This window comes from Haliaeetus albicilla, chromosome 24 (assembly GCF_947461875.1).
Source record: "Haliaeetus albicilla chromosome 24, bHalAlb1.1, whole genome shotgun sequence".
Taxonomy (NCBI): Eukaryota; Metazoa; Chordata; class Aves; order Accipitriformes; family Accipitridae; genus Haliaeetus; species Haliaeetus albicilla.
In genome coordinates this window covers 17,083,336-17,100,308 of record NC_091506.1, presented here as the reverse complement: position 1 = coordinate 17,100,308, position 16,973 = coordinate 17,083,336, and the positions used below count along the sequence as shown (strand labels likewise).

Sequence of the window (16,973 nt, the reverse complement as noted above, 5' to 3'; positions counted from 1 at the left end):
TCTGGGCGGCAGGGTGGGGGGCAGCGAGGCGGGGTGGGGCGTGGACCCCCCCCAAGGCACACGGTTGGGGGGTGGGCTGGCCATGGAGGACATCGCCACCACGTAGCACTTGATGCTTTTAAATAGTTTGGTAAAAAGGTTTCTTTAAAAAGCAACCTCGCCCCAGCCGGTGTGGTGTGGTTTTTTTGCATGGTTTTGTTTTTTTTTTTTTTCTTTCTTTTCTGGTTTACTAAAAGGAATGTCATCGGTCGTGTTTTCGGCCGGGTGGGCATCCCCGAGGGGACCCCTGTGTCCCCCCCGTGCCAGCAACACTTGCAATGTAAACAATGAGAGCGCCTGGGCTCGGGAGCGAATGAACTGGGGGGCTGGAGTGGTTCAGGGTTTAAAAACCAAGATTAAAACCTCGTTTTCCCCAGGAAGGGCGACGCTGGCGAGGAGGAGGAGGAGGATGGGGGTGGGGGAGCATGGGTGGCAGGGGCGACACAGGCCCTGCCACCACGCTGGCACCCAAAAAGTCTCTTTATGGGGTGGGGGCAGAGGGATGAATCCGAAGAGAAGCAGGAGTAGGGGGGCGGCACGGTCCTTCCTTCACCGGCGCGGCCAGGGGTCCTAGGAGAGAGCAGGTGGTGAGCAGGTGGGGTCTGGGGATGGGCGCACGGGCACCCACCACCAACCTGTGCCATGGTGGGATGGCAGGCAGCGCCCGTCCCATCCCCAGAGGATGCTCCATGACCACCCCATTTTGGGAGTCACCACTGAGACCACCACCCACCTGGGCAGCGCCGGCCCTCAGAAGAGCCCGCAGTCCTTCAGGTTGTTTTTGATGATGACGTCGGTGACGGCGTCGAAGACGAACTGCACGTTCTTGGTGTCGGTAGCACAGGTGAAGTGGGTGTAGATCTCCTTGGTGTCCTTCCGCTTGTTCAGGTCCTCGAACTTGCTCTGGATGTAGCTGGCCGCCTCGTCGTACTTATTGGCCCCTGGAGAGGAGGAGACATTGGGCTGCCCCATGGCCACCCGGGGACACTGGCACCCCCCTGCCACCAACACCGAAGGGGTTTGGGCTCAGCTCAGCTCCCCATGCCGCCGCAGCCACCGCCCTGATACCAAACTGATGCTCCCCAGGCACAGTGAACCTCAGCTAAACCCCACCAGGGCTGCTGCCCCTTGTCCCCCTCCATCTTCTCCCACCCCCTGGGGCACCTCAAACACCACTGCACGCCACTTGCTGCCCCAACACACCGCTCCCCGGGCACAGGAAAGCCACCATGTTCATCCCCAGCATCTCCTGCTACACTGCCTGGGCAAGGTGCTGCCTGCTCCTCCTGCCAGGGTGGGCACCAAGGGACCCCGTTGGTACCTGTGTACTCGGGGAAGCAGATGGTCAGGGGGCTGTGCACGATCTTCTCCTCAAAGAGATCCTTCTTGTTGAGGAAGAGGATGATGGACGTGTCCGTGAACCACTTGTTGTTGCAGATGCTGTCGAACAGCTTCATGCTCTCGTGCATCCGGTTCTGGCAAGGGAGACAGCAGCCTGAGCTGGGCAGGGACCACCAGGCAGTGCCCACCCAACTGCTGCCCAACCTGCCACCCCCCGCCACTGCTCCTGCCTGCCCGGGCAGGGGATGCTGAGGACCCTGCAAGGCTTGGGTCGTGCTGGCCAGGGCACTGGTGGCCACCAGAGGAGGAGGTGCTCCCCCGACCCCCAAAGGAGGGTATGGCTCACGGTGCCAGCTCCATCCCCCTGACTCACCATCTCCTCGTCTTCAGCCAGCACCAGGTCGTAGGCACTCAGGGCCACGCAGAAAATGATGGCCGTCACCCCCTCGAAGCAGTGGATCCACTTTTTCCGCTCTGAGCGCTGGCCGCCCACATCAAACATCCTGCAGCAGGGAGGCAGCATGGCAATGGGTGGCAGCTCCCGGTCCCACCACCCTCGCCCCACTCCCTGCCTCAGTTTCCCCAGCTGCCCAGAGCAGGAGCTGTGCTGGGAAAAAGCACCAGGGCGGGCAGAGCATGGCACCTCCACCCCAGGGATTTTGCCAGTGCCGCGGATCTGCCCCGGCACCTGCCACCCATCCCAGGGACAGGGCAGTGTCTGGGCTCAGATCCAGCCAGAGCAAATCCTCGCCATGAGCCAGGCAGGATCAGGCCACCTTTCCCAGGGGCTGTCAGCACCATGCTCCCTCAAGCCAGGCTCCAGGTCTCTCAGAGACCCGTTCCGGAGAGGGCACTGCGGAGTTTTGCCGGGGACCTTGGACCGAGGGGAGCCACCGGTGCTCAGCCGAGCGCCTGTGGGCTCAGCAGGATTGCAGGCAGCACGAGGACTCAAGGGATGATCCTGGTGCACCACACGCCTCTCCCGCTGCAGGCGGCAGAGGATGCCCTGCCTCCACGAAGAGCCCGGCAGCAGCACCACATCCACCACCAACCACTCGGCCAGCGGGGTGGCTTCCTCGCTGACGTGCCCTCTCCCCGAATCATCCTCTCCCCCCCGCTGACACCTCCCAAGCACGGCCCTGGCGATGCACAACCAAGCCCCTCCATCCCACCGGGGTGGCACATGGGTCCCCGCGAGCCCCCCGCACTCAGAGAGGACCCCAGCAGATCCATTGCAAAGTGACTAAATCCCCCGGGATGTGCACAATGCTGGCTTTTTGCCTCGGAAACTGAAGCCCTGACTATTTCCCCTGGGTTTTCAGTGGAAAGCAACCCCGGGGTGCCAGCGGGCAGCAACACCGGGGCCTGACCCCAAGACCCCCCGCTCCCGCCCAGCGCTCTTCCCACGACGGAAGCAGCGTCACGCACCCGGAGGATGCCTTCCCCCTTCCCCTCCTCGCCAGAGGCTGGATCCGCCCCCGGGCTGAGCCCTGCGAGGCGTTTTTGAGGCTGCTCCAGCTATTTCGGCGGTTTCCGCTCTCTCCGAGGCAGCAGCTCCCGCCATGAGCAAACCCAGGGGGGGCTCGCTGCATGCAGCGTGCAAGCAGGATCCAGCCCGGCACAGGGAGGGAGGGGTTTGGTTTTTTGCCTTGGAAAACGCTAAAGGGAAAGGGTCAGACGTACTTGAAATGCAGGTCCTTGAAGGTGAAGTGGGTCTCTACGATGCCGGTGGTCTTCACCCTGGTGCGCAGCACGTCCTGCTGGGTAGGGATGTAGTCGGTACGGGCTATCCTCTCCAGGTCGTTCAGGTAGCTGGGGAGGGAGCAGAAAGGCGCTGTGGAAGCTGGACCGTGGGGCACGACCCATCCAAATCCCATGGGGCATCCCCACACCGCCCCAGAGTCCCCTGCCCACAGCCCGGCATCGTCCATTCGGCGTGGGCAGCGCCCAAGCTGGGCAGCACAGCAGACCCCATCTGCACCCCGGGGTCACCCCACGGCCCTGCCAGACACGGGCAGGGCAGGGCAGGACAGCCAGCCACTGGGACGGCAAGAGGACGCGCGGGAACGAGGGCTCGGGGGGCACCGTGCCGGTACCAGGGACTGGGCAGGGGACGCAGCCGGGGCTGGGGGGCTCCCCCCTGTTCCCCCGGCCGTTTGCATGGGGGAAATGGCAAGAGGAAAGTATTCACTGCTATGGCAACCGGCCACAGCGCCGGCGGAAACAATCGATGGCGCCGTGCCATTTATAGTCAAAAAACACAAAGGGCTGGCGTCCTGGGAGGAAGCGGGAGGCGGGCGGCCGGAGGGATGGGGAGCAGCATGGCCGTGGGGTTGCTGCCCATCCTGAGCCCCCCAGGGTGGCATCGCCTGCCCTGCTGTCTGCCCCAGCCCTGCCAGACCCCAGCTCCTGGCAGTGATGGTGGCTCGGTCCCCAGGCAGCCGAGACCGGCCGAGGGTTGCCGGGGGGGGGGGATCAAGGCGGGTTTCGATTTCTCCAGCTCACGTTGCTTTAATTGGGTTATTATAAACAGGCTCCTTTAAGCAAATTAGGCTTGCGCTAATTAAGGCCTTTGCAGCCCCGTAATCTGGTGAAAGTCAGATTACAGCTTGCGAGGCCACGGGGATCCCCGGCTCTGATGGCAGCGCGGCCGCTCGCCAGCTCCCGGGAAGCCCTCTGGTGTGCCGGAGCAAAGCCGAAGCCACGGGTGGGTGCCCCGGGACCCTGCTGCGGGTGCGAGGGCGGGGGGGCCAGCACGCCGCCGCCGCCACGGAGCAGCTCGAAAACAGCCGGAAACACAGGCGGCCTCCGGCTGACAAAAAAACAGGAAACACAGCGGCAGGGCCGTGCGCGGTGCCGGCGGCACTCGGACCTCGCACCCAGCCCCCGGGGTGCCGGTGAGCACCGGCACCCTGAGCTCCTGGCACCCCAAGGGGCTGTGGAGGAGGAGGCTGGGGGCTGCTGCAGAGGGCTGGGGTGCAGGTGGGCTGCGTGCTGGGCACGGCACGGGGCTCCTCACCCCCAGGGTGCCCTGAGCCAGCGGCACCATGGGCACAGCACCATCCCCACAGGGATGGACGGGGCATCAACTACCATACTGGCATCTCCACAGGGCTGGAAAAAGGCTGGAGCAACAGCTGGAGGGGGCTCCTAATTAATACTTGTCCAACCCCTGTAACGTGCCAAACGCTCCATAAATGCACTTACGGCAAATGCTCAATTTGCAGACACTTTGCAGATATATTTGCTCGAACTGTGCACGTGAGCTGCCAGGCACCTGCCGGGTCTCCCGTGCCTCCAAACCAGCACCCACGGCACAGCGCGGCACTGCCAGGAAATGCCGGCGCTGACTGGGGAGCAATGGGGCTGAGCAGGACAGGGGCTGGGGAGGGTGGGCAGGTGCCAGGCAGGAAGAAGCAAAAGCCACGGGTGCCAGAGGAAAACACTGCCAGGAGCTTCTCCGGGCTCGGTGCTTGCCAGGAGGTTTCCTGCAACCTCTTCACCCCAGTGACCTCAGTGCAGAAGAGGGACCTGCCAGTGCCAAGCGGGAGGGGACGGCTGGGCTGGCACACAGGGCACCAAGCAGCCCCCAGGATGGTGGCAAGTCCCAAGGGCGCTCAATCCTCAGTGGGACCAGCCTTGGTGGGGGTTTCCCAGCACACCATGAGCTCCCCCCAGCACTGCTTTACCACAACGGGTCTAGGCAGAGAGGACAGGAGGGCACCATGTGAGCTGAGCACAGCCTCGGCTGCACCGCCCTCTCCAGCAATCGTACTTTAGGCAGATTAACTTATTTATTAAATCTCTTCAGGGATAAACCCAACCAGATGCAGGCAATTTATCTACCTCAACACCAGTTTGCCAGCTAATACGCCAGCATAATATCAAGTCCTTCCGTATAAATTCATTTAAAAGGAAAAAGAAAACCCTCTTGTGCATCCTGTTCAGATATAAGGGTCCCCAGTGCTTGCTTTGGGGCTTTTCCTTGCCTTCATGGCCCATGCCCACAGGCAGAGGGATGGGCACGACTCTCAGCTATGCTCACACAGGGGAAGGCATCTCAGGATGCAGAGGCCAGGGGAAAGCATGCCCAGGGAAGGGCAGTGGGCACGGAGTGGCAGCAGGAGGGGGATGCCCCGGTACCCGCCTCCCAGGGGACGCAGCACCTTGCCAGGGGAGGAAACAGCTTTTGAAACATCTGCCTTCCCAGTTCTGCTCCAGCTCAGCCCCAGTGCCGGGCGGGAAGTGGCAGCATCAGCCCCCAAGCCTGGCAATGGGGAACAGCAGCCCCCGGGGGGATTTTCTGTTGCTCAATAGAAGTGATGCTGCCCGCAGGGCTCTGATCCAGCCAAGCTGGGGGAGAGGAGCAGGGGTACTCACTAGGCAGCGGAGTCGTTCAGCTGGTACTCTCGGGAGCGATTAAAACAAGCCTGGACCCCATTGTCAGCCCACAGCCTCCGGATCACGTTGGCCAGGTCCTCTGGCATGATGCCCTGCTCCTCGGCGGTGCAGGAGAGCGCAAAGAGCTGCCGAGCATCATCCTGCAGGGAAAAAACAGGGCTCAGGCATTGGCACAGGGTTACTGGGGCTCACTCTGCCCCGAAGGACCTGACTGGAGCCTACCACGTCCCACCTGGACAGCAGGGCAGGAGCTCCAGTGGTGGATGGGGACGAGACCCAAGGGAAGCAGCGGGACCACCACCCCTGCAGCCATCAGGGCCCGTGCACACCCATGGGTTATACTTTGGGTCCCTCCCATCCTCAGCACCAGGGACAGGAGGTCACAGCCAGCCAGGGAGCAGCAGGCCTTGGGCAGGGCCACCCTTAATCCTGGTCCAGCTTTGGGTGCATCTGCTTTTGCTCCCCGAGAACCCCCACCCCTCCTAGGCGCGGCGGGAGCGGGAGGGCACCCACCGCTCTGGAGGAGTCTCCAAAGTCAATCTGCAGGTTCCCCATCGCCTTGATGATGGCCATGATGGACTGGATGGTGTTGCTGTAGACCACGGCTTTGTACTGCCGGCACTCCTCCTCTGAGTAGCCATCCTCGTGGATGATCCTGGGGCAGGGGAGAAAAAACAGGCAAGGTCAGCCCTTTGCGGGGCACCCGGGGGTGTTGCTCGCCACCCATGCTCTGTGGCATGGGGAGCTTTTCCCAGCCACCACCAGTTTCGGAGCCCGTGGCCGAGGCCTGCATGGTGCCGGCTGCAGCGATGGTGTGGGGACCACTCACTTCATCTGTTTGACGATGGTGCTCTTCCCAGACTCGCCAGCACCTGTGAAGAAACAAGAAAGGGGGACAAGCAGTGAGGTGCTGCCTGAAGCTGGGGACCCCCACCCTACTGGGACCCCCGTAGCCCAGGGAGGGAGGGCAGTGGATGCCTCAGCTATCAGAGAAGAGCTCCCAGCATCGGCTGGAGCCGATGCTTGGACAGGCACCGGGAATATCGGGGCCAAGAAAGGGGGAGGAAAAGGCGAGCCTGGGGGGGACCTTGCAATAGTTCCAGAGAGGAGAAATGACACCTGCTCCGGGCCAGGAAAATGCCATCAACACAGCAATGTTTGCCCCATGGTCCTGGCATGCTGCAGCCGAGATGACTGGCAGCCCCAGCTTCGGCCGAGCTTGGGAGCGGGGAGCCCCCTGCAATGGGGAGCTAAGCCCTTCCTATCACCCTCCATCCCAGCTCCAGGCAGAGCCTGAGCTTAGCTGTTGCATCCTGCATCCCACATCCCGCATCCCACATCCTGCATCCCTACTGCGCCCGGGGACAATGGAGCATCAGCCCCACCACATGCCCATGGCTGGAGCTGGCAGCGGCCAGGATGCGGAGATGCTCGTGCCACCAGGTACGGGCAGGGAGCTGGGCACCCAAAGCCTGGCACCCCAGGGAACTCGGGAAGAAACTGCCGCCTCCACCAGCCAGCTCAAGCGGCTCCCGGTGGGATCAGCCGCCCCCGGGTTGCTTTTTTAAATAGCGCGCACTTTCCAGCCTGCCGGGTCCTGTGCCCCAGCCTGGCTGCGGAGGCGGCTGCCAGCAGGGAAAGCCGACGGCTTTTGGGTTGAGTTTATTTTTCAGCATCAAAATGCAGGATGCCAGGGGTTCAGAGGAGATGGCCGGGGCACCTAAAGCTCCCCCTCTGCCACTCTGTTCCCCTTGGGGACGTCACCCCCATGCAGGCAACGTGCAGCTCCTGGCCCAGCCCTCCCTCTCCGAGCAGGGAAAGAGCAAAGTCACCCTGGCTGCAAGAAAGGGGAAGCTCAAAGGGGAAGCGGAAAGAGACAGCACATGTCCCTTGTCCCCTCTCCAGGCAGGGAGTGCCACGGAGGCGGATGAGCGCCTGGCTCGCCTTGCCCCGGGACCCCCAGCAGGATGAGCCCCCTTTGGCTGAGGACCAGTGCAGTCCTTGCCTCTGGGTGCAAATCCCAGGGGATCCCCCCAAGCCAAGTCCATCCCTGCGGCCTCTCCAAACCCTCTCGGCGGGTCCCCTCGCTGCTGCCCTCAGTCATGGAGCTGCCCTTACGGGGGGCCCCAAGCAGGCAGCAGCAGGGCTGCGCCGGCACGGCCGCAGAGGGGGAAGAGAGATTACAGAGGACTTAAAAAAAAAAAAATTTTTTAAAAAATGGAGATTATGCTAAAATTAACCGGGAAAAACAGAGTCCATCATGCCAGCTGAGACATGGCGGCAGGGAGCAAACGCCTTCTGCCCATGCCTGTGGCACCGGCATAAATGCAGCTTAGGTGATGGGCACGTACCCCACAGATATCACTGCGGGTGCTGCTCAGGGCATGGAGCCCCCCGAGGCTGGGGCCATATTGAGGCTATACAGACCCTACATTTATTGCTACGACCACCCCACTCCACGGTTTCCATGCCATACATGCTGAGGGAGAGGCTTTGCTCAGCCCAGAGGTGAGCATTTGGCACGGCGGGGACTCTCCGGCGCTGCCGACCCAGCCTCCACCGGCGCCCTTGGGATGCTGACGCGGCACCCAGCGCAGCCCAGCTGGTGTTCGTGGTCAGTGCTGGCAACTCCTGCCCGGAGCTGGGAGCAGCAGGGGGAAGGACTCAGCATATCCCTTCATTTTTTCCATTAAATACCTCTGGTTTCTGACAATACCGCCCTGTACCGCCAGGCTCGGCGGCCAGAGCCGGCTGCATTCACCGTGCCTTTCCCCAGTGGGTGCCCGGACAGGGAAATTGAGGCACAAGGCAAGGGAAGACCCTGCTTACAAGCGTCCCTGGGGTGAGGTGACAGTCGTTCCCCAGTCTCCTGCTCTGCCTGACATTTGTTCCCTGCCCAGGAGGGAACAACTCACCCCTGGGACCTCCTGCCTGCTCCCGGCAGGGTGACAGCCACCGGCAGAGCAGCAGTAGCCGGCAGCCACCGAGGCCAGCCATTTCCCTTGCAAACTTCCCCCGCGACTCCGGGCTCCTTCCCCGCAGCCTGCAGAAGGTAGCCGTGCCATTGCCCCCCCCCCCATTTCAAGCTAGCACCTCTGCTTGCCGGGAGCTCACCCGGCACGAGAGCCCGCAGGCTTGCGGCGAGCAGAAATTCAGGCCTGAATTAATAACGCTCCCCGGCTACCCCACCAGCGTCCAGAAGGAAGCCGGGGCAGCAGCAATTAGTGTGTCCCCCCACTCCAATCTCCCTTTCAGATCATTGCATTCGCCTAACGAAGGGGCCAGATAATTGCCAGGGAAGCTGCGTGCCTCCCCACCGCCGTGCCACCCCCAGCATCGGCCAGGGCCTGATGGGCACCCCAGCACCAGCGGCTCCCACCCAGCTGAGCATGGGGGGGACCCTTCCCAGCCTCCCCCAGGCAAACACGGTGGAGGGGAAGGGTTTCCAATCCCCGGAAAACCCCGGCTGCCGTCCATTCAGCCCCAAAACAATCCCCGGGCAGGGTGCCAGCTGCTGGCTTCCATCCTCCTGCCCAAACCAGGCAGGAGGCAGGCAGTGCCGGAGGGGCTTCGCGTCCTTTGGACCCCCCCGTGCCGGCCTGGTGCATCGGGGGGAGACGGAGAGAAGCTCCCCACCATGGGCTGATCCCACGGCCGGGCTTCCTCCAGCCCTGCCCGGACTGGGCAGCGCTCATTCCCAGAGCAGTGCCTGTCAAAAATAGGAGGAGAGCTCTCTCCCGAGCCAATTTCCCCCTTTTTTTGTTAAAAATAATCTTCAAAAATTTAAAATAAGCAAGCAGCTGCCCAGCTCCAAAACACCCTGTTAATCCACCAGCAAAAAATTTATTTAGCCAACATATATTTTGCAGCCCATGATTTAAGATGCTTTCTGGCCAGCATATATTTAATGCCATATATTTAAGGAGCTGGTCACAGGTTTCAGGGTCCACCTCACCCCACATCGCTGAGAGGGGATTTTCCATCTTGCAGCACGGCACCATCCTGTTTTACGCCTTCAAATATCCAGGCGTGGATGGAAGCGATGCACAGCTGGAAAATTTTCCTTATTACGGGGGAGAAGCTGGAATTCAATCCGCCAGCGGGTCCGGAGCCATCCCCATCCCCAGCACCCAGCACCCCGTCCCCAGCCACTGTGCCGGCAAGTTTTCCTGGCCTGGCAAACAGCAGCTATTATTTGAGCATGGATTTACTGATGGTTTTTACTGCTGGACAAACCCGCCGATCCCCTTCCCTGCAGGACAGACAGACAGCTGGACAGAGGGACAGCTGCAGACCCCACCCCATCTCGCCACCCCCATCTAACTGGACTTTCAAAGGTGTGTGTTAAAAGCAGTTACCCAAAGACTGAAAAAATAATAATAAAAAGAGATTCCCCTCGACATTTTCCTTCCTACCCAAAATAGATGGAAAATTGCTGTAAAAATAATCGCGTTTTTTTTAAAACCTCGCAGCAACATAGGGCGTTTTTCCCAGGGGCCGTTCCGTTCCGGCACAGGGCTGGCCACTTCCCAAGAGGAGCCCGCACATCGGCAGCCGGTGGGATGCCACGTCCCCAGGCGGGACCCCAAAAAATTGGGGGGGACTGGGGAGGTGCAGACCCCCCTGTCCAAGGCAGCCGATGGAGACACATTTAAAAAATACCGCAAATATAAATAAAATAGAAATAAATCAGCAGCAAGAAGGACGTTCAGAGCACATGGGGAAGGAGGAGGTGGGCTGGGGATGGTTTCCCGGGGGGGGGCATGGCAAACACACCCCCAGCGCCAACGAGGGCCACTGGGCTTCGCAAGCTGGACAAAACTATCCTTGTGCCAGGCTTTTTCCAGGAATCCTGGAACTTTGCTGCTCTGTTTCTGCCCCTGCCATAGCCGGAGCAGTCCCTCTCCCCCTCCGCTGGCACCAGCCACCTTGGCGCCCTCGCCCCCCACACCGGCTGTGCCGGCACCGGGACGGCTGGGGAAGAGCACCCGCACGGCTCAGCAGCGAGCTGTCCCCTCCTCCCAGACACATTTGGGGTCACCGGCATCAATTTTGGGGCTCAGCCCTAGAAAAGGGGGTTCCTGAAGACTGTCACCCACCGCGCCCCCCCAGCCGCTCCATGATGCTCCCTGCATTCCCCCCCCTGCCCCAAACACCCGGAGTGGCTCTGGTGCAGCCCGTGCCTGAGAGCCGCCCCCGGTGGTGCCAAGCCCCCACGCCTGGGTGCCATCATCCCCTCCATACCACCCTGATAGGGTGCAGGCTCACCCGCTGGCACAGCCGGGATGCCGCCAGCACCCTGCTCCCCCCGCCTGGGTTTTCTGCTAGCGGGGATGGAGGATTACTCAGCTCCCCCAGCTCCGGTGATTCAGCCGGCCTCCGGCCCGGAAACCCGCGCTCCAGCCCGGAGCAGGAAACCTGGTGGCTGCGGAGAAGCCAGGCCGGCTACGGCTACGGCAGCGGCGCTCGGGCACCCACTGGCACCCACAGCCCTGGGCAGGCTCAGCCATGGGACACCTTCTTCTGTAAAGCTATATATATATATAGGTAAAGCAACATATATATGTGCTTTTTAATATATATATAAATCAATTTATACATTGCTCCATACAAAAGAGCGATACATATAGACAAAAAAGCAATATATAAAAATATATTTCTAATGCATATATGTAAAAATATATTAAAAATATATACATATAAGCCTGCGGCCTCTCCTGGGCAAAGCCTTAGCTCATCTCGGAGCAGAGGGCAGCTGCCTGCACCCGGCACATCACCAGCGGGGACATCAGGGTGACCCATCCCAGGGCGTGGGTGCCAGGCTCCCTCCTCCCATCCCATCCCAAGCCTGGCCACCAGCTCCAGGGGGTTGGATGTGGGGTACACCCAGATCTAACAGCTCCGAGCTCTTCCCTGCTCCCCCTGCACTGTGACACCTCCTGGTCCGTGGCCAGAAACACCACCGGGGCCCCACCAGTGTCCCCACCAAAGGGAGGGCCCGATCCCCTCCCATCACCCTGGGCTGGGGCAGGAGGGAGGACGAAAACAAAACCCCAAGACAGGACAAAGTGCAGCAAAACAGGCAGCTCACACGCGAGCCCTGGGCAGAGCCGGGGCAACGCAGCCTCCGAAAGTCGCAGCTGGTCCCTCCCTTCCTCTATTTTTATGCAAGCCCTGAAAAAAAAATATAAAGCCGCTGAGCCCTGCCCCAGCTGCCCTCACCCCAGCTACTGGCTCACCCAGGCAGGATCTTGTACAGGCAGCTGCCTGCGCGACCTACCCCGGTGCGACCCAGCCCGGGTGGGGTGCGAGGGGAGCATCCTCGCCCCAGGGTTTGCACCTCCAGCACTGAAAACTGCTGGGGATCCACAGGATCAACCCGCCAGCACCTTCCCCTGCCCCGGGCGCCTTCGCAGCTTCTAACGCCTCCCGAGCAGCCGAGAAATCCTTTTGCTTTCCTAATCCTCTGAAGGAAGATAAGGAATTAGGAGCTTTGAACGTGGGGACTGCTTGCCTGCCAGTGATCCTGCATCCCTCCCCGATCATCCTGGCTCCTGCGGGCAGAGGTGGGCTGGGGAGAACCCAACTTCCACCTCTGCCCAGCAGAAACGGCTGGTGACTCCAGCAGTTTGAGCCCTGGCGATGCCAAGGAGCCGATGGCAGCATCGGGAGGTGCTGGCAGCGCTGCTGAATGGGGCGGATGCTCCAGGTGCTTTCAGGTGCCGGCAGCGGCTCCTGGCCTCTCCCAGCACCAAAACCTTGGGAGGTTGTTGGTTTCCAGCAGCAAGGAGGGGGGGATTGCTTCATTTGGGGGGGGGGGGGGTAAGATTGCTTCATTTGGGTCTTCTCCCCATCAGACACCGGAGCTCTCTGGCACGCAATCTACCCGGCACGCAACCTACCCGGCACGCAACCTACCCGGCACGCAACCTATTTGCCGGAGCCGGCAGAGGAAACCTCCAGGCAGCGGCAGGTGCTCCCGGCTGCCATCGCGGGGGTCCTGCCCGTCCCCACCGCACCGACAGCGCATGTCCATCCCTCTCCAGCTCGCCCACCATGGCGAAGGAAAGGCAGAAGCAGGCACATGGCCACACACAGGGCACGGCACTGAGCCGAGATGGCCTCACCGGTCAGCCCCAAGCCCTCCGCGGTGCCAGTGGCCAGCACAGTCCTACACTCCCACCACCACTGCCGCACACCGAGATGGGTGCTCTCCGATCGCACCACGTCCTGCCCAGCTACACTGGCAGCTCCGAGCTGCAGCTGCCAGACGGCACGAGTCGCCAGCAAAAACCACACCGTGCTTGGTAGAACCATCTCCTCTTCATGCCGCGGACTGATTCGACACAAAGGGTGAAGCTATTTTTCTCCTTGTTTTCTTTCCTCCCTAATTTTCCCTCCCTATTTCTGGAGGACACAGGAGGGCTGCAGCCCCCAGGGAGGACCGCGGAGCTCTGCCTTGCCAAGCACGCCCAAGAGCCGTGGTGCTCACCAAAAAGCACCCGCCTGGGCTCACGCGAGGCCCCAGTTCTCCTCAAAGCTTCCTCCGACCATGGGGAAAAAGACAAGCCGTAGGAAGGGTGGGCAGCGGGGACGTGGGAGCATCCACCTGACACTGCGTCCCCACTTCGAGGGCTTCTCACAGAGGGGGGGATGCCGCAAGCAGCAGCCCCCAGGGGGGGCAATGCCGGCCCCACCTCCCCAGCCGCTCTCTGCCTGCTTGGGAGGATTTTCCGGCCACGGCTCAGCTCGGAAACGGCAGTAGTGACCCAAGGCTCCAGCGCTATTTACACCTGAACAGCTGTGAGGGCAAAAAATAAACATTAAAAAAAAAAAATTAAAAAAGAGCCATTTCGCTCTATTTTTGGCTTCAGAAACCAGCTGAGGATCAGAAATGCCGCTCGTAAATGCCGGCCTTCGCAGAAGGGAGCGTGGCCGTCCCCTTCCTCTTGCCTCCACTTTGCCACAGAGCAGGACATGGGATAGGGATGCCGGCTGGCCGGCCCACACCGCGATCCTCCCTGACCACCGAGCCCCCGGCCGCCCCTCAGTGATGCTCAGTGCCGGCTGGCTGGGCTCCCCCAACCCAGGCACCCAGAGCCGACGGCACCGGGGTAATGCTCCCCATCCCAGCTGGTCCCCTGCAGAAAGGAGATGCCAAACCCCCCTGGCCGGCTGCACCCCCCAGGGCACCGTTATTTCACACCGGGCAGCGGTCCGAGTGGAGCCGAGCCAGAGGCAAGGCCCGGTGCAGGAACAACTCGCGGCGAAGGGGGGACCACGTGTTTCCCCAACAGCCTGCAAACCCCGTGGGGTTTCGTTCTGCCGGTGCCCTCCCCTCCCCGGAAACAAGCGGGTCAGCGAGCTTGCACAACCGGCGAGCCCCCCCCGGACGGCACAGACCCCCACCCGGCCCCCCTTCCCAGGACGGGTCTTGCCGCCAGCACAGCTCACGCCAAGGCGAAGATAAAATAAAAATGAAAAACCCAAGCGCTCTGTTAAACGAGCGTTTCAAGGCGTTAATTACGTATTTCTCAAGGCAGGCAGGGGTTGAGCAAATAAAGGGCTGCCGGATTTCGGCGTGACTTCCTGCTGCCGGCTGCTTCCTCTGCCGACGGCGACGAGCCGAAAGACATTTTCTGCCGGCGCTCCCCCGGCAGCAGCCGGGGATTTCTCTGCCCGTCCCGGCTCCCGCCGCCCCACGGTGCCGTGGGAGCTCCGCGTGCTCCCGCGTCACACCTAGAGCGAGGCTCTCCCTGGGAATTTCGGGAAGGGAATAAAAACCCCAACTGGGAGTTATTAAAAAAAATAATAAATTAAAATAAATAAGCGGCTGCCTTGCCCGCAGGCACAGGGCAGGTCTGTGAACGCCCACAGCAGCATCGCCGGGGCGCTTTGAAGAGCGTGAGCGGCCCGTTATCGGTATGAAATCGGGTATCCGTGGGGCAGAACGCCCATGGGCTGTGCGGGGTCCTGCCTGCTGCGGGCAGCACGCGGGGCAGAGCCTGCTGCCCGAGCCCCCCGCTCCCCCACAGCGAGGGGAGGGCCAAGGTGGGATGGAGGGGCTCGGGCCCATCCCAGTGCCCCGGTGGGGGGTGGCGCGGGACAGCGGGTACCCGTCGGCCCTGTTACCTCCGCCCCAGCTGGTCTGTGGCAGGGACGAGGGGAGCCCACAGAGGAGCCCCCCAGTGCAGCCCGGGGGGTCCCAGGCAGGCAGGACAGGGTGCCCAGACTTGCAGGGCCTTTGCTGGGGGGGCCCAGCCACCAGGAGGGTGGGGATCCCCCCCCGGCCTGTGCTCCGAAGGGATGTGCCCAGGCTGGACACCGATGGAGTTGGGGGTACGGTACCGCAGCAGGGAGGGGCTGGCACCCCACTTCTGGGGGATGCCCAAGGCTTGCTGTAGGGCCAGCACCCCACTCGCAGCGGGGGGATCCTCAAAGCCTGGAGTGGGGCTGGCATCCCGCTTCCAGGGGGGCTACTCAAAACCTGGGGTCGGGCTGGCACCCCACCCCAGAGGGGATCCCCCAGGCCTGCTGTGGGGCCAGCACCCCACTCCTGGGGGGGATCCCTGGGGCCTGGGATGGGGTCAACACCCCACTCCTGGGAGGGATCCCCCAGGCCTGCTGTGGGGCCAGCACCCCACTCCTGGGGGGGATCCCTGGGGCCTGGGATGGGGTCAACACCCCACTCCTGGGAGGGATCCCCCAGGCCTGCTGTGGGGCCAGCACCCCACTCCTGGGGGGGATCCCTGGGGCCTGCTGTGGGGCCAGCACCCCACTGGGGGGGGGAACCCCGCAGGCTGGGCTGGGGCCAGCATCCCACTCCTGGGGGATCCCCGGGGCAGGTACCCAGGGTCGCTCCGGGGCAGCAAGGGCGGAGGCGGCGGGGCTGCCCGGTTCCGGCAGGGCCGGGCGGGGGAGCCCGTGGGGTGTCCCGGGAGGGGGGGGTGGGTGTCGGCGGGGGGGTGGGGGTGGTGTCCCGGGGTTCTCACCCAGCAGCAGCAGCTTCACCTCCCGCGCCGCCTTCTCGCCATCCTCCCGCAGGTTCTTGTCGATCATGCGGGAGCGCTCGGCGGCCGCCTTGTCCTCGGCGCTCACGGTGCAGCCCATGGCGGCGGCGGCGGCGGCGGCGGCGGCTGCCTGCGCGCGCCCGCGGCTCTGCCCTGCCCGGCCCTGCCCGCCCTGCCCGCGCCGCCCCGCCCCGCCCCTGCGCGCCGCCGCGGGGGCGGGGCCGGAGGAAGGGCGGGGGGAGGCGAGGGGCGGGGCAAGACGAGGGGCGGGGCAAGACGAGGGGAGGGAGAAGGCGAGGGGCGGGGTCTGTCGGGGCGGGGACTGTCGGGGCGGGGTCTGTCGGGGGCGGGGCCGCCGCGGGCAGAGGGGCGGGGCCTCATCCCTGCCCGGCGGGACGGGCCCCCGCGGGGCCGCGACGGGTACCGGCGTGCGGTGCGACGCGGTGGTGCCCCGGGACGGGCGGGCGCGGGGTCTCGGTGTACCCCGGGACACACGTGGGCAGGGAGATGGACTCTGGGTGCTGCGCTTTGGGGCTGGGGTGCTTTGGACGCAGAGAGGAAGGTGCAGCCCTGGGGCCGGCGGGGTGGGGAGATGCTGCGTCTCAGGGCCACCACCTTCTGTGGGGACACGGTGTCACGGGGTGGCGGCTCAGACCTCGGGGACCTGCTTGTCCCGTCCCTGGCCGTGGGGCTCAGCCCTTGGGGACCCACGTGCCACGTTGCCGGAGGAAGGAGCTCCTCGGTGGGTGCCAGGGCTGGGGGTGCCCGCGACAAGGGATGGGGCAGGATGGGTCCGGGCAGGATGGGGCACCCGGCAGCCCTCGCCCAGGGCAGGGGGTACCCCCGGCGCTTGCCCCACCTCCCCGCCTCCCAGAGCGGCTCTCTCGGGAATTGGACCCCCCACGCAGCCCCGGGAGGGTGCCCGGCTCTGCCAGCTGCCCCGCGGGGCTGGCCCGTGCCCAGGAAGCTGCCGTAGCTCCGTGCCAGCCCCACGGCAGAACCTCGCCACCCGCCTGGGCCCCCCAGCCCCTCCTCACCCCCCAAGCTGGCACCCACGGAGCGGGGGGGGCAGGGGGAGCAGCGAGGAATGCTCTAATTTAGAAGCCACAGTGCCAGGGGAAGAAGGGGTGCAGCATCCTCCGTGGGGTCCGTGGGGCAGCGCCCGTGGGCCCAGCGTGGAGG

The 16,973-nt window shown here is 63.2% G+C and overlaps 1 protein-coding gene across 1 annotated transcript; it reads right to left on the bottom strand.

The window, feature by feature from the left end:
• Positions 1–192: 192 nt before the first annotated feature.
• GNAI2 (G protein subunit alpha i2) lies at positions 193–15,961 on the bottom strand. The gene is made up of 9 exons (XM_069812372.1): positions 15,774–15,961; positions 6,611–6,653; positions 6,295–6,436; positions 5,761–5,921; positions 3,064–3,192; positions 1,754–1,883; positions 1,361–1,514; positions 773–980; positions 193–609 (listed from the first exon to the last, which is right to left on the bottom strand). The coding sequence occupies exons 1-8, from the start codon at positions 15,889–15,891 to the stop codon at positions 790–792; spliced, it is 1,068 nt and encodes a 355-aa protein (XP_069668473.1). The 5' UTR covers positions 15,892–15,961; the 3' UTR covers positions 193–609; positions 773–789.
• Positions 15,962–16,973: the final 1,012 nt, after the last annotated feature.

Excerpts from the sequence above, each read along its gene's own strand:
- GNAI2 (XM_069812372.1), bottom strand. The coding sequence starts at position 15,891 with ATGGGCTGCACCGTGAGCGCCGAGGACAAGGCGGCCGCCGAGCGCTCC. Across the intron at positions 6,437-6,610 it reads ACCATCGTCAAACAGATGAA|GATCATCCACGAGGATGGCT; the intron begins GTGAGTGGTCCC and ends CCCCTGCCCCAG. Across the intron at positions 5,922-6,294 it reads TTGGAGACTCCTCCAGAGCG|GATGATGCTCGGCAGCTCTT; the intron begins GTGGGTGCCCTC and ends TTTTCCCTGCAG.